Genomic DNA, 13,161 nt, shown 5'->3' with positions numbered 1-13,161 from the left:
GACCTCTGCCCTCCTGTGACCCCATGGACGCCCACCACAGCCTGCCGCGCCCGTCCATGCACAAGCTTATTGACAAAGTCGGTAGATTCGTCAGGCCGCAAAGGAGGCCCCGGCACCTCTGCCCTCGCGGCTCGAGCTCCACCGGACACGCAACAGACTACTACGCTGCCAACATGGCGGACAAGGAAGAGGACTTTAGCTCCCTTCCGCTACCAGACCGCTTCACTCACAAGGTCAGTTACGGACGTCCCGTCCGCTTGGCCTAGTCAAGTCGCTAATGTTGTCCTGCAGCTCTGGAAAGTGAGAAAAGAGGCCTACGAGGAGGCGGCAAAGCAGTTTTCCGTATCGCCGGACGAATCCGACCCGTGCTTCCGACCTTTCCTCAACGACCCAAACCTGTGGAAGGCCGCCGTGTCAGACTCCAACGTCGCCGCGCAACAAGAAGGCATCATCGCGCTCTGCGCATTTCTCAAGTATGGCGGACGCGACTGCGCGCTGCGGACGCGCGGGCTGACCATTACGCCAATGGTCGAGAAGAGCCTGTCGTCTACGAGGGCAGCCACCAAGCAGAATGCCCTCGAGGCGATCCTTCTCTACATTGAGCTGGATGTTGCCGCGCCAGTGCTGGAAGACGTGATGCCCGGCCTCTCCAACAAGGTGCCCAAAAACGTGGCAGCGACGCTCAACGCCTTGACGGCCATCTTTCACAACTACGGCTGCAAGACGGTCGACCCGAAACCCGTCCTCAAAGCGTTGCCAAAGGTGTTTGGTGCCGCTGACAAGAACGTTCGCGCCGAGGCGACCAACCTCACCGTGGAGCTGTACCGATGGTTGCGTGAGGCCATGAAGCCCATGTTCTGGGGGGAGCTGAAGCCGACGCAGCAGACTGACCTGGAATCGCAGTTTGAAAAGATCAAAGCAGAGCCGCCGCCAAAACAGGAGCGTCTCCTGCGGTCCCAGCAAGCCGCCGCGGAGACTGCCGCCGGTGGCGATGAGGACGACGGGGATGCGGCCGGGGAGGAGGCCGACGCTGCTGAAGAGATGGACGCTTTCTCCCTCGCAGAGCCCGTCGACATTACCAAGAAGATCCCGCCCAACTTTAGCGACATGCTGGCGTCGTCAAAGTGGAAGGATCGCAAAGAAGCGGTCGACGCACTCGGGCAAGCCCTCAACGTACCGCGCATCAAGGACAGCGACTTCAACGAGGTGACGCGGGGCCTGGCCAAGTGCATGAAGGACGCCAATGTCGCGGTCGTCACGCAAGCCGCGCAGTGCATCGAACTGCTGGCCAAGGGCCTGCGGCAGGCCTTTGCCAAGCATCGCCCGACCGTCATGCAGCCCATAATGGATCGCCTGAAGGAGAAGAAGCAGACGGTCGCCGATGCCCTTGGCGCCGCCCTTGATGCCGTCTTTTCGTCCACAAACCTGGCTGACTGTCTCGAGGACATTATCGCGTACCTCAGCAACAAGAATCCCCAGGTCAAAGAGGGAACGATGAAGTTTCTGATCCGCTGCCTGCGGACCACGCGAGACGTGCCGAGCAAGCCTGAAATCGCGTCCATCTGCGAAGCCGGCAAGAAGCTGCTATCCGAATCGAGTCCCGCGCTGCGTGACGGTGGCGCGGAGATACTGGGAACGGTCATGAAGATCATCGGAGAGCGTGCCATGACGCCGTACCTCGACGGCCTGGACGACATCCGAAAGACCAAGGTCAAGGAATTTTTCGAGACGGCCGAGGTCAAGGCCAAGGAGAAGCCCAAGCCTGCACCCGCCGCCAAGGCCCCGCCGGCGTCGGCGAAGAAGGTCCTAGGAGCGAAGAAGCCAGTTGCGAGGAAGGCCGCGCCGGCGGCGGCTGCACCGGCGGCAGAGTCAGCGCCGTCGTCACCACGGCCCACGTCCAAGGTCGGCCCCCCAGGAAGCAAGTTGGGGCTGCCCAAGTCGTCAGGCTTGGGCGGGCTCAAGGCACCGCAGAAGCGTACCATCGGAGCGCCCGGGACGGCCTCTCCCAGGCGCGCACCGAGCGGGCCGCCGGTCATGCCCGCCGACGACGAGCCCGCGGCAGCACCCCCACAGCCTCGCCTCGGACCGTCTCGGGGCTTAGCCGGCCGATCGCTGGCAAAGCCTGCGGCTGCGCCTCCGCAGATGCCGCCAGAATCGCACCACCCGTCTAGCGGCTTCACTGCCGTGGAGCGGGCTGAGCTGGAAGAGCTCCGTGCCGCCAACGACCGTCTAACTCGACAGATTGACGATTTGCGACAGGAGCGAAGCAAGTTCCTGTCCGAGATTCAGGAGCTCAAGAACCAGAACGCCGGCCTCATCGAGGACCACACGAGGGACGTCTTGAGCATCAAGGCCAAGGAGACGCAGCTTGTGCGCGCTCGCAGCGACGCCGAGGCTACCGAACAAGTCAACGAACGGCTGCGTCGGGAGATGGACCGCTTGAAGAAGGCGCTCAACAATGCCGAGGGGCTCAATGCGGGCTCAGGAGTCGTCAGCCCGAGGGTCGCCTCCCCGGGGACTGACGACGTTGGCATTTTCCGCGACCCTGGTTCAGCGGCTGCCAACCGCAACCGGATGAGCTTTGCAAGCACCATGTCCGAAGAAAAGGAGAACGGGGAGATGATGTACCCGAGGACCAAGCTGAGCCCAGACGTGAGGCACAACGGGAGCTCCGCGTCGTCGGGTCGGGGCTCGCCTGCCCGGAACTTTAGGAACATGGCGGCTTATCGGGACGACGCCAGCGACTCCGGGGCCGCGATGGCGAGGGAGCGACCGGTGTCGTCTCTACCGCAACCCTCCGGCGGTGGCGGAGTCGAGAGCTGGAGGCGAGCCGCGGAGGTGACGAGTCAGCTAAAGGCCCGGATCGAGCAGATGAAGGCGAGTTTGTCTGCCGCACAATCCTCTGACGAAAAGCTAACGGCGCGCAGGCCAAGCAGGGATTCAACCGGCCGTGAGTGAGTGAACGAACGAGTATGGTCAGGGGAATGATTTACTGTTACGTCCTAATGGCCGCTACGATGCTACGATGTGGGAGGTGACGCCGACATGGGTCTGAATCATGCTGGAGGGTTGTGCATTTTCATGGCGTTGGAACACATACCCCTTTCCTCCAGGTGATTGTTAGAGTATGGACATCAGTAGCGGGAGCATCTGTGCGCCTCGCAACGTCTGACGGTGCTGTACGAGTTTGCTCACGAGGCACCGTGACGCAAGCGAAGAGTGTTAGGGTCTGTCAATTGAGCAGTGTAAATGATTGCTGAAAGAACGCCATGACCGGCCGTAAACTCCGTGCAACGAACCTGCCATTGCTCACTTCTTGGCACCCTTGTCCGCCTTGCCGCCGTCTTTGGGCTTGTCGCCTTCCTTGTCCTTCTGTCCGCCCTTGTTCTCCTTGTCATGACCTTTGGCCTCATCATCACCTTCTTTCGCGTCTTTTCCGTCCTCGGTCTTCTTGGAATTGTCCTTGGCCTTTTCATCGCCGCCGTCGTCTTTCGTGCGGTTCTGCTCTTTCTTACCCGCTTCGGAGTCACCCTTGTTCTCTGCGCCCTTCTTCTCCTTGCCTTCCTTGGGCTCATCCTGCGCCTTGTCGTCACTTTGCTTCTCGTCCTTCTTGCTCTCGTCCTCGTCCGTCTTTGCATCGTCCTTGGCGCCGCTTGACTGCTTGTCCGCCTTGTCTTTCGTATCCTTTGCCTCGGCCGACTCTTTCTTGCCTTCCTCCTTGTTCGCGCCCTTGTCGGCCTGGTTCTTCTTGGCCTCCTTCTTGGCCTTCTTTTCGGCCTCCTCCTTCTTCTTGCGCAGCCTCTCCTTCTCCTCGGCCTCGAGCTTGGCCCAGTTTGTGCTTCGGTCCGCGATGCCGGCGCTCTCGATGGTGGAGCTGAGGCCTTGGCTGCTCAGGCGGCCGTGCTGGCTGATGGAGGCGCGGCCGACCAGGGACACGAGGATGGCGAGGCCTACCATGACGGTAAGCAGGAAGCGGTACATGCCGTACCACTGCGGGGCCCAGCCGCGGGAGGCGGCGCGCGAGTCGGCAAAGTACAGGGCAACAAAGGCCATGAACTGCGTCGTCAGGGCCGTCTCGAAGGGGAGGAAGAGGGTGGGCCAGGCGACGATAGAGGCGGCCACGCCCATGCCGTAGCGGAAGCGGGTGCGATCGCGAAGAGGCTCCTTTTCGGCATACTCGAGACCCTGTGCCAGCTGTTAGCAGCTACCCTCGCTACCGGTCCGGTGTTGACTCACCCAATGGATCGCGCCGAGAAAGGAAATGATGACGGCGCCGTAGCCGAGCTGCAGTGGCTCAATGACGCTGAGCAGGTAATGCGCCGTGTCGTGGGGGATGAAGAGGGCGTCGTAGAGGCGGTTCCCTGTGGGGACCTGCTTGGTGAGGTCCCAGGCGAGGAAGACGGTCGAGAGGGATGTTGCGAGGTAGGGGATCGTGCCGGCGAGGCCCAGGACGTGAGACTCTTTGGGAACCCGCGTGAGGCGGAAGGTATCTCGTACAATGCCCTGCGGATGAGTGCCGTGTTAGCGGGAACGTGGTACACAGGTGTTGAACAGTCCAAGCAAGCCATTCTTTGGTTACGTACAATGTCGTGCTTCAAGCCGGTGCTCAAGCTCGCAGGCTCGGGCGTGTTGGACTGGCCGGACCCCTCCAAGACGTGGCGGACCGAGCTCTGGCTTGAGACTTCGTCTGGCCGGGGCTTGAGCTTCTCTTGGGCGACCTTCATCTCGTGCTCCCGGTCGATGGGCTGCTTGGGCGGCGGGGGGTTCTCCGGCTTGTCCTTGTCTTTTCCCCTGCTGTTGGAGTCGCTGCTTGCGAAGCGCACCACGGACCAGGTCACCGGCCGCGACGCCCGCCGGAGGAGCTTGGAAGCTGCCGTGGGAGCATTGCGACGCGAGAGCGAGCTCGCGAGGGAAGCTCCCGGGGAAAGGTGCAGGATTGGTCGCGCGGTTCGAAACATGGTGAGCTGGAGAGGAGCCCAGCTCAGGTCGAATCACCGCGATGGGCTCTCAAGGGTCAAGACGCGCAAGGAGACGCGTTCGATGGGCAGGCCGCCTCACGGTGGCAATAGACAGGCACGGCGGATATCAGGCAGGCCAATTGCTATACAGCGCCGGTATCGCCAATTGGAGGAATGAAGTAGAGGAAGCAGTCAACAATGACGACGGCCTCTGGCACGGCGGAAGAGGTGTCCGGACGGAGGCGCTTATAGCACGGGGGCTATGGCATCATGACGCACGTCGTGGCAGCTGCCGCACCTCTACTGTATCCAGGTAGCTCCAGCTCCCCGCAGGTACAAGGTCGCAGGCACCCGTGGCTGCCTTCTAATCAGGTTCCGGGAAAGCATAAAAGCCCAGAAGCGGGTGAGGTGGCTGGCCGCGCTGCTGCCCGTCCGCAAGTTTCGGGGCGGCATTGGCATTGGCATTGGGGGATCGAGAGGGATCGGGGAGGGAGGTTGAGCGGTCATGACGTAATTTTGGCGACAGATCGGGAGGTGCTGGACGGTTTGGTCCGGCAGTGGCTCCGGCGCCGAAGCTTTTAGTGGATGATTGGCGCTGGCCCGTGCAGGGCTCGGGAGGAACGAGACCAAGAAACGTAGCTCGAAATGCGAGCTTGGAGAAATGCTCCATCTCCTTGTCACTTTTACGATATTCGTGGGAGGTTTGGAGCTTCTATTGTGCTGCTTTTCCGATGATGATGGGCTCGGAGTCTGGTGCCCTGCCTGTAGGTGACTTTTAGACGCCGTGCTGGCGGAGACGACGCCCTGGAGGCAACCTCCGGTCTTGACCAGCAGCGGCCGCCAGAGAACGATTTCCACGTGACAAGGACGGGCAGAGGACGGGACCAGATAGCATGGGCTTCTCCACGCATAATGTGCTTCTCTTGCTCCTAGCTGCGCTCAAAATGTCCGATAAAATAAATAGAATGGACTGCTCTGCGATTGCAGTTTCAATTTCCTCAACATCTATGCCCGGGCGTCCTTGGGTGGCCGGCGTGAGCGTCCAGCAACGCACGTCGTCTACAAGTGTGCACGGGTGTGTGCCCACTGCAATTACAGCGCTCGCGTCAACTGGCCCCGCCGTCAAGGCACCAATTCCTCCAGCGGAGCCGCTACGTCACACACGGGCTGCCGCTCTGCCAGGGTCAGGTTCCCGTCCGCGCGGCGCTGGAGAAACGAGCTGGGCTTTGGCCCGAGGTGAGGTGAGCCCGCCGTCCGTCGTCGTCCGCTCAGGTCATCCATCCCTCCATCAGCCAGGAGGTGACGCGCACCCCAACGTCACGTCACGGCCAGTTTCCTGATTCGACCACGCGACGTCTCCCCAACCGTGGCTCGACACGTCCGCTGCTTTGCTGCCGAGCGGACGCCCTTTCTCTTCCCTCTGCAACCTCACCTACGAGCCCGAGCCCGAGCTCGAGAGCCCCCGCTAACGGCCTCGAGAGCCCCTCCACCTAAACGGCCGGGTCGAAGACGCCGACGGCGACGACAATTGCCCCACGACGACGACCAAAGCACCGACACGATACAGCAGACGGCCACGGCTCCTACCTACAACGGCTCTGCTCGGCCCTTCACAAATCGTCACGACACGCGGCACGCCGCCTCGCCTACCGATGTTGTCCATCTGATCCTCCGACTCCAACACTCTCCCTACCCAACGATTCCCCGGCCCGGGTTACGGCCCGCCCGCCGCCGCCATGTTGGAGGGTCTTGTCGCCGGGTTGCTTAACCGCTTCCTCGGCATGTACGTCAAGAACTTTGACCCAACGCAGCTCAAGGTCGGCATCTGGTCTGGCGATGTCAAGCTCCGCAACCTCGAGCTGCGCCGCGAGGCCCTCGACCAGCTCAAGCTGCCCATCAACGTCATGGAGGGCCACCTCGGCGAGCTGACCCTCGTCATCCCCTGGTCCAACCTTCGCGGCGCCCCCGTCAAGGTCTTCATCGAGGACGTCTACCTGCTCGCGAGCCCCAAGGAAGAGGCCGAGTACGACCAAGACGAAGAGGAGCGCCGGAAGCAGCGCCTCAAGATGGAGAAGCTCGACAGCGCCGAGCTGCTCAAGGAGCGCAACCGCGAAGGCATGAGCCAGGAGGAGCAGCAAAAGAACCAAAGCTTCACCCAGAGCCTCGTCACCAAGATTGTCGACAACCTCCAGGTCACCGTCAAGAACATCCACATCCGCTACGAGGACTCCATATCGGCCCCCGGGCACCCGTTCGCCCTCGGCTTCACGCTCGAGGAGTTTAGCGCCGTCAGCACCGACGGTCAGTGGAAGCCGACCTTTATCCAGGACAGCAGCAACGTCACGCACAAGCTGGCGACACTGGGTGCGCTCGCCGTATACTGGAACACCGACTCAGACCTGTTTGGCACCGGCCGCGAGGCAGAGTCTCCGGACGCGGAGCCCATGGAGCACCAAGAGATGGTGGAAAAGTTCCGCAGCATGGTCGGCAAGGCCAACGCCGCCACCTCGCACCACCAGTTCATCCTGAGGCCCGTCAGCGGCCAGGCCAAGATTGAGCTCGACAAGTCGGGCGACATTCACGTGCCCAAGTTCAAGGCCAATCTTCTGTTCGAGGAGATTGGCCTCGTGCTCGACGACGACCAGTATCGCGATGCCCTTATGATGGTGGATCTCTTCCACTACTTTATCCGGCACCAAGAGTACAAGGGCCTCCAGCCAAAGGGGGTCCGGCCCAAGGAGGACCCGAGAGCCTGGTTCCGGTTCGCCGGCAACGCGGTGCTGGGAAAGATACACGAGCGGAACCGCAAGTGGTCGTGGGATTACTTTCGCGAGCGACGAGACGACCGGAACCGGTACATTGAGCTGTTTAAAAAGAAGAAGCAACAGCAGAGCCTCTCGCCTCAAGAAAACGAAGACCTCGGCAACCTGGAGTGGAAGCTCGACTACGAGGATCTGCGGTTCTGGCGCTCCCTGGCCCGCAACCAGCTAAAGAAGGAGAACGCGGCGGCCCTGAAGAAGCAGTCTGCGCAGCCAGAGCAACAGGGATGGCTTTCGTGGATGTGGGGTTCCAAGCCGCAGGGCAAGATTGAAGAAAACGAAGAAAACACGCAGATGACCGAGGAGCAGCGCAAGGAGCTGTACGACATGATTGACTGGGACGAAAAGACGGCGTTGGCTGAGGCGGTCGACGTCCCGCGGGAGGCGGTCAAGCTGTGCATCGAGACGTCCCTGAGCACCGGAAGCTTTACGCTGAGGCAGAGCCCGCACGGAGACGCTCGCGATCTACTGAGCTTGCATTTCGACGTCTTCAAGGCCAAGGCGCTTCAAAGAAAGGACTCGCTGCTGGCCAACGTCAGCCTCGGAGGGCTGCGCGTCAACGATGGCACGACCCCCGACAGTCTGTACCCCGAGATTGTCCGTGTCAAGGACGCGCCGTCGACGAAGCAGCGCAAGCGACTGTCGCTGATGGAGCTGGAAAAGGACGACAACGAGCCCTTCTTCCAGTTCGAGGTAGAAAAGAACCCGATCGAGCGCGAAGGCGACATCGCCGTCGTCGGCAAGCTCAAGCCGCTCGAGGTGGTGTGGAACCCCAACTTTGTCGTCGGCATTGTCGACTTTTTCAGACCGCCCGAGCGGCACATGGAATCGATCACGGCCCTCATGGAGACGGCTGGCGCGACTGTCGAGGGCATCCGCGAGCAGACGAGGGCCGGGCTGGAGTTTGCGCTGGAGGAGCACAAGACGATCAATGCCGAGCTTGATCTGCAGGCCCCCCTGATCATTGTGCCGGTCAGCATTACGACCAAGGAATCGACCTGCCTGATTGTCGACGCTGGTCATATTCACGTCAACAGCCAGCTGGTCGACCATGATACCATGAAGGAGATTCAGTCCAAGCAACGCCAGTCCTACAGCGAGGAGGACTTCAAGAGGCTCGAGTCGGTCATGTACGACAAGTTCATCGTCAAGCTCACGTCGACCCAGGTCCTCATCGGCCCGTCCATCCAAGAGACCAAGCAGCAGCTTGACCGCACCACGGGCGGCTCGCAGCTCCACGTGGTCGAGCAGATCAATGTCGACTTTGTGGTGGAGACGTCGATCCTGCCAAAGGCACCCAACCTGACCAAGTTCAAGGTCTCTGGGCATCTACCAATGCTCCATGCGACCGTATCAGACTCCAAATACAAGAACCTGATGAGGATCATTGACGTGGCCATCCCGAAGCTCTCAAAGCAGGACCAGCTGGAGATCGCGGTCCAAGAGCAGTCGAAGCAGCCGCAGCGCCCTCGGCCCGTGAGCAGCGCATCGAATAGGTCTCGCAGAAAGTCACAGCGCGAGCGTCGGCAGTCGACCGCTTTCCCATTTATGCAGCCGCAGACTGCCGTCATCCTCGACGACATGGACGAGGACGAGGACGACTTCGAGGACGCCACGGACGGCGTGGACCCGCAGCACCTCAAGATTCACCAGCGCAGCTTCGAGTTCAACTTCAAGGTCGACACGCTCAAGGGCTCGCTTTATCGGAGCGACCCGGACAAGAAGAAGCCGGACACGCTGCTGGTTGAGCTGGTCGCCGAAAGATTCGACCTGGCCTTTTACACGCGGCTTTTTGACATGGCCGCCGAAGTGTCTCTCGGCTCCGTGACGGTGGAGGACTTTGTCGACAATCCTCCGGACGAGTTCAAGTCCATCGTGTCATCTGGAGACAGGGATGATAGGCAGGCCGGCCGCAGCCTGGTCCACGTCAAGTTTATGAAGGTGAATCGACAGTCGCCCGAGTTCATGCCCGTCTACGAAGGCGTGGAGACCAACATTACCGCGGCGGTCTCGACCATCAACCTCATCGTGACAAGGAAGACGCTTCTTACGCTGCTAGACTTTATCCTCATCACTTTTACGGGCGGCAACAATGGCCAAGAGCAGACTCAGGAGGCTCTCCCCGAGATAGAGGTCGAAGAGGATGAGAGTGAGGACGACGCTCTCGACGTTGCAAGGCAAAACGCCAATGCGGGGTCCATCAGAGTCAAGGTGGACCTCAAGAGCATCCGGCTCATTCTCAACAACGACGGCATCAGGCTCGCCACACTTTCGTTCAATCAGGCTGATGCGGGCATCTTCCTGCGCGGAAAGACTATGCGCATCTCGGCCAGGCTCGGGGACCTTTCCCTCGTTGACGACGTGAACCTAGGCGTGTCCGAGGAGTCGAACCTGCGGAAGCTGGTCACGATTCAGGGCGACGACCTGGCCGACTTTCGTTACGAGACGTTTGATCCGTCGAACCAAAAGGCGTACCCCGGGTATGACAGCTCAGTCTTTCTCCGCGCCGGCTCGGTCAAGATCAACTTTGTCGAAGAGCCGTTCCGCAAGATCATTGACTTTCTGGTCAAGTTTGGCAAGATGCAAGCCCTGTACAATGCCGCGCGACAGGCCGCCGTCAGTCGAGCGAACCAGATACAGCAAAGCCCCAGCCGGTTCAAGTTTGACGTCATCGTCAAGACCCCTATTGTCGTCTTTCCGCGCCTCATGATTCCCGGCCGCCCGAAGCGCGACCTGGTCACGGCCTACCTGGGTGAAATTTACGCCCAGAACAAGTTTGCTCCCCTGGACGACAGCAAAGACGCCGAGATTGCCATGAAGATTTCCGCTGGAATAAGAAACATCCGACTGACATCGGATCTGCACTACGAAGGGGATAGGTCGGAGGAGCTGGAGATGATTGATCATGTCGATCTCGGGTTCAATGTCACCTACGCGGAGCACAAGCCCGGTGTGAAGCGTCCAGATACCGAGATCGAGGGCTCGCTCTCCGACATCAAGCTCCGGCTGACGCAGCATCAACTCAAGTTTTTGATGGAGATCTCCAAGTCTGTCCCCGCCGCGTTCGCCGGAGAGGGCGGCGACACGGACGAAGAGGCTGCCCGGCTCGTCGACGAAGACACTCTGCAGCGAGCCAGGACCTTGCCGCCGAGTGACGCCGCAGACCAGCACCTCGTCGACCTCTCACCAGAACTCGGCACGGTCGAAAACACGTGGACCAAGCTTGATCTTGTGTTCCAGGCGGGCTCCGTGGGCCTGGAGCTCATCATGGCCAACGAGGACGAGCCGGTCGGTGACCTAGCCGCGTCGAGTCTCTCGCGCTTCTCGCTCGACGGAACCAAGGTGAAGACACGGATGCTCTCTGATGGATCGCTCGAGGCCGAGCTCCTCATCCATTCCTTTACGATCCAAGACAGCCGCCCGCGAGAGTCCAACAAGTTCCGTCGCATCATGACTTCATCCAACAAGGAAGCACAGCAGCTGATGGCAAGCGTCACAATGTCTGGCGGTGCGGAGCGTAGCATCATTGCAATGGCCACCATCGACAGCCCCCGCGTCATATTCGCATTGGACTATCTCTTTGCGCTGCAAAAGTATGCGACGGAAGGATTGGCCGTCGACGAATCGAGTCCGATGGACGACGAGAGTCTGCTCGAGTCTCCGGACGAATCGGACGCAGACTCGATGCAGGTGACTTATACCGGCGCAAGGTCAGGACGGGCCAAGTCCCAGGCCTCTCGGCAGCGGACTGATGCACAGGACATTGCCCCGCAGGAGGGCGGCCCGACCACGAGCGTTGCATTCCGCGTCAACCTCGTGGACGCTCAGGTCATCCTGATCGCCAACCCGCTGAGCGCCAGCTCCGAGGCGATTGTGTTGAACATTCGCCAGGTCCTCCTCTCTCAGCAGCACGCCCTCACGTTCCAAATCTCCGAAGTTGGCATGTTCCTGTGCCGCATGGACAAGCAGGAGACGTCGCGGCTGAGAATCATCGACGACTTTTCCATCCAGATGAACATGGACACGTCGCAGCCATCTCTGACGAATATTCACATCGAGGTGCAGCCCCTGATTCTGCGGTTGTCCCTCAGAGACATTCTTCTCGTCCTCCAGATCGTCAGCAGAGCGAGCGAGCTGTCTGGCATAGAGTCCAACGAGCCCGGCGAGACGCCAGCGGAACAAAAGGCCAGGCAGCTGCGTAACGCAAGCATCAAGAACAAGTCCCTCAGTGGCCGTGGCCATTCCACCATAGCCAAGACCAAGGGCACGCGGACGATTGCCACCAAGAACCCTCAGATACCAGTCCAGAGCCAGCCGTCGGCTCTTGCCAGGCACGAAGAGCTCACCGCCACGATAGAGGGCGTGCGAGTCGTTCTGATTGGCGACCTGCACGAGCTGCCCATCCTCGACATTGGCGTCAAGGACTTTACCGCCACCGCGGAGAACTGGTCCTCTAATCTCAAGGCCGAGGCTGCCATCGAGTTGTACTCTAATGTGTACAATTTCTCCAAGTCGAGCTGGGAGCCGCTTGTGGAACCCTGGCAGGTCGGGTTCGGCGTCGCCAAGGAGCCTGTGTCGGGTCTCTTGTCCGTCGACGTGGCATCGAAGAAGACGTTTGACATAACCATCACTACCGCGACGATTGCGCTCGCGTCCAAGTCGCTCGACTTTTTGACCACAGAGCAAGACGTTCTCGACAAGCCACGCGGTGTCGAGGCGCCGTACCGGATCAGAAACTACACGGGCTTTGGAGTGGTACTTCATTCCAAGAGCCCCACGAGCGAGGAGCCGCTGTCTTTGACTCTCGAGGACGGGCAGGACGCCCCGTGGAGCTTCGAGCACTGGGAGAAGATGCGAGAGAACCTCCTCACCGAGTCTAGCCAAAACGACGTAACCCTCAGGTTGGAGGGCAGCGGGTTCGACCCTGTCAAGAACGTGCGAATCAACCGCGAGGGCGAGTTTCTGTACAACCTCCGGCCAAAGACGGACAACGTCTCGCATCGAATCTGCGTCGAAGTGAGCCTCGGCGCCGACAATGTCAAGAATGTCACGCTGCGGTCACCGCTGTTGGTCGAAAACGCCACGCAGATCCCAGTCGAACTGGGCGTTTACGACGCTCAAGAAGGCCACTTGCTCAAGATTGAAAAGATTGCACCGGGCGACGCGCGCCCCGCACCCGTCGGCGCCGTATACGAGAAGCGTGCGCTCGTGAGGCCCGACAGTGGCTTCGGCTACCAATGGAGCCGAGACCAGCTTTGGTGGAGAGACTTGCTCAAGCGGCCGACGAAGCAGCTGGTGTGCCAGGGCGAGAACGGCGACCCGTTTTATTTTCAGGTCCACGCTGAATACGACAAGTCGAACCCCATGTCCAAGTAAGTCCTCGT

At 60.5% G+C, this 13,161-nt stretch overlaps 3 protein-coding genes across 3 annotated transcripts; 2 read left to right on the top strand and 1 right to left on the bottom strand.

Annotated features, from left to right (window-relative positions):
- Positions 1-173: 173 nt before the first annotated feature.
- On the top strand, positions 174-2,958 carry PLICBS_010534 (microtubule-associated protein, microtubule dynamics during spindle orientation; the record flags this gene model as incomplete). The annotated part of the gene is made up of 2 exons (XM_065601947.1): positions 174-233; positions 292-2,958. The coding sequence occupies 2 exons, from the start codon at positions 174-176 to the stop codon at positions 2,956-2,958; spliced, it is 2,727 nt and encodes a 908-aa protein (XP_065458019.1).
- Positions 2,959-3,309: 351 nt separating this feature from the next.
- On the bottom strand, positions 3,310-4,958 carry PLICBS_010533 (uncharacterized protein; the record flags this gene model as incomplete). The annotated part of the gene is made up of 3 exons (XM_018326336.2): positions 3,310-4,185; positions 4,237-4,503; positions 4,584-4,958. The coding sequence occupies 3 exons, from the start codon at positions 4,956-4,958 to the stop codon at positions 3,310-3,312; spliced, it is 1,518 nt and encodes a 505-aa protein (XP_018174655.2).
- A 1,736-nt stretch (positions 4,959-6,694) lies between these two features.
- Positions 6,695-13,153, top strand: PLICBS_010532 (uncharacterized protein; the record flags this gene model as incomplete). The annotated part of the gene is made up of 1 exon (XM_018326337.2): positions 6,695-13,153. One exon carries the CDS (start codon positions 6,695-6,697, stop codon positions 13,151-13,153), a length of 6,459 nt encoding a protein of 2,152 aa, XP_018174656.2.
- Positions 13,154-13,161: the final 8 nt, after the last annotated feature.

The sequence above is a fragment of the Purpureocillium lilacinum genome, assembly GCF_023168085.1.
Source record: "Purpureocillium lilacinum CBS 284.36 DNA, scaffold_8, whole genome shotgun sequence".
Classification (NCBI taxonomy): Eukaryota; Fungi; Ascomycota; class Sordariomycetes; order Hypocreales; family Ophiocordycipitaceae; genus Purpureocillium; species Purpureocillium lilacinum.
This window is presented reverse-complemented; position numbering and strand designations above follow the sequence as displayed.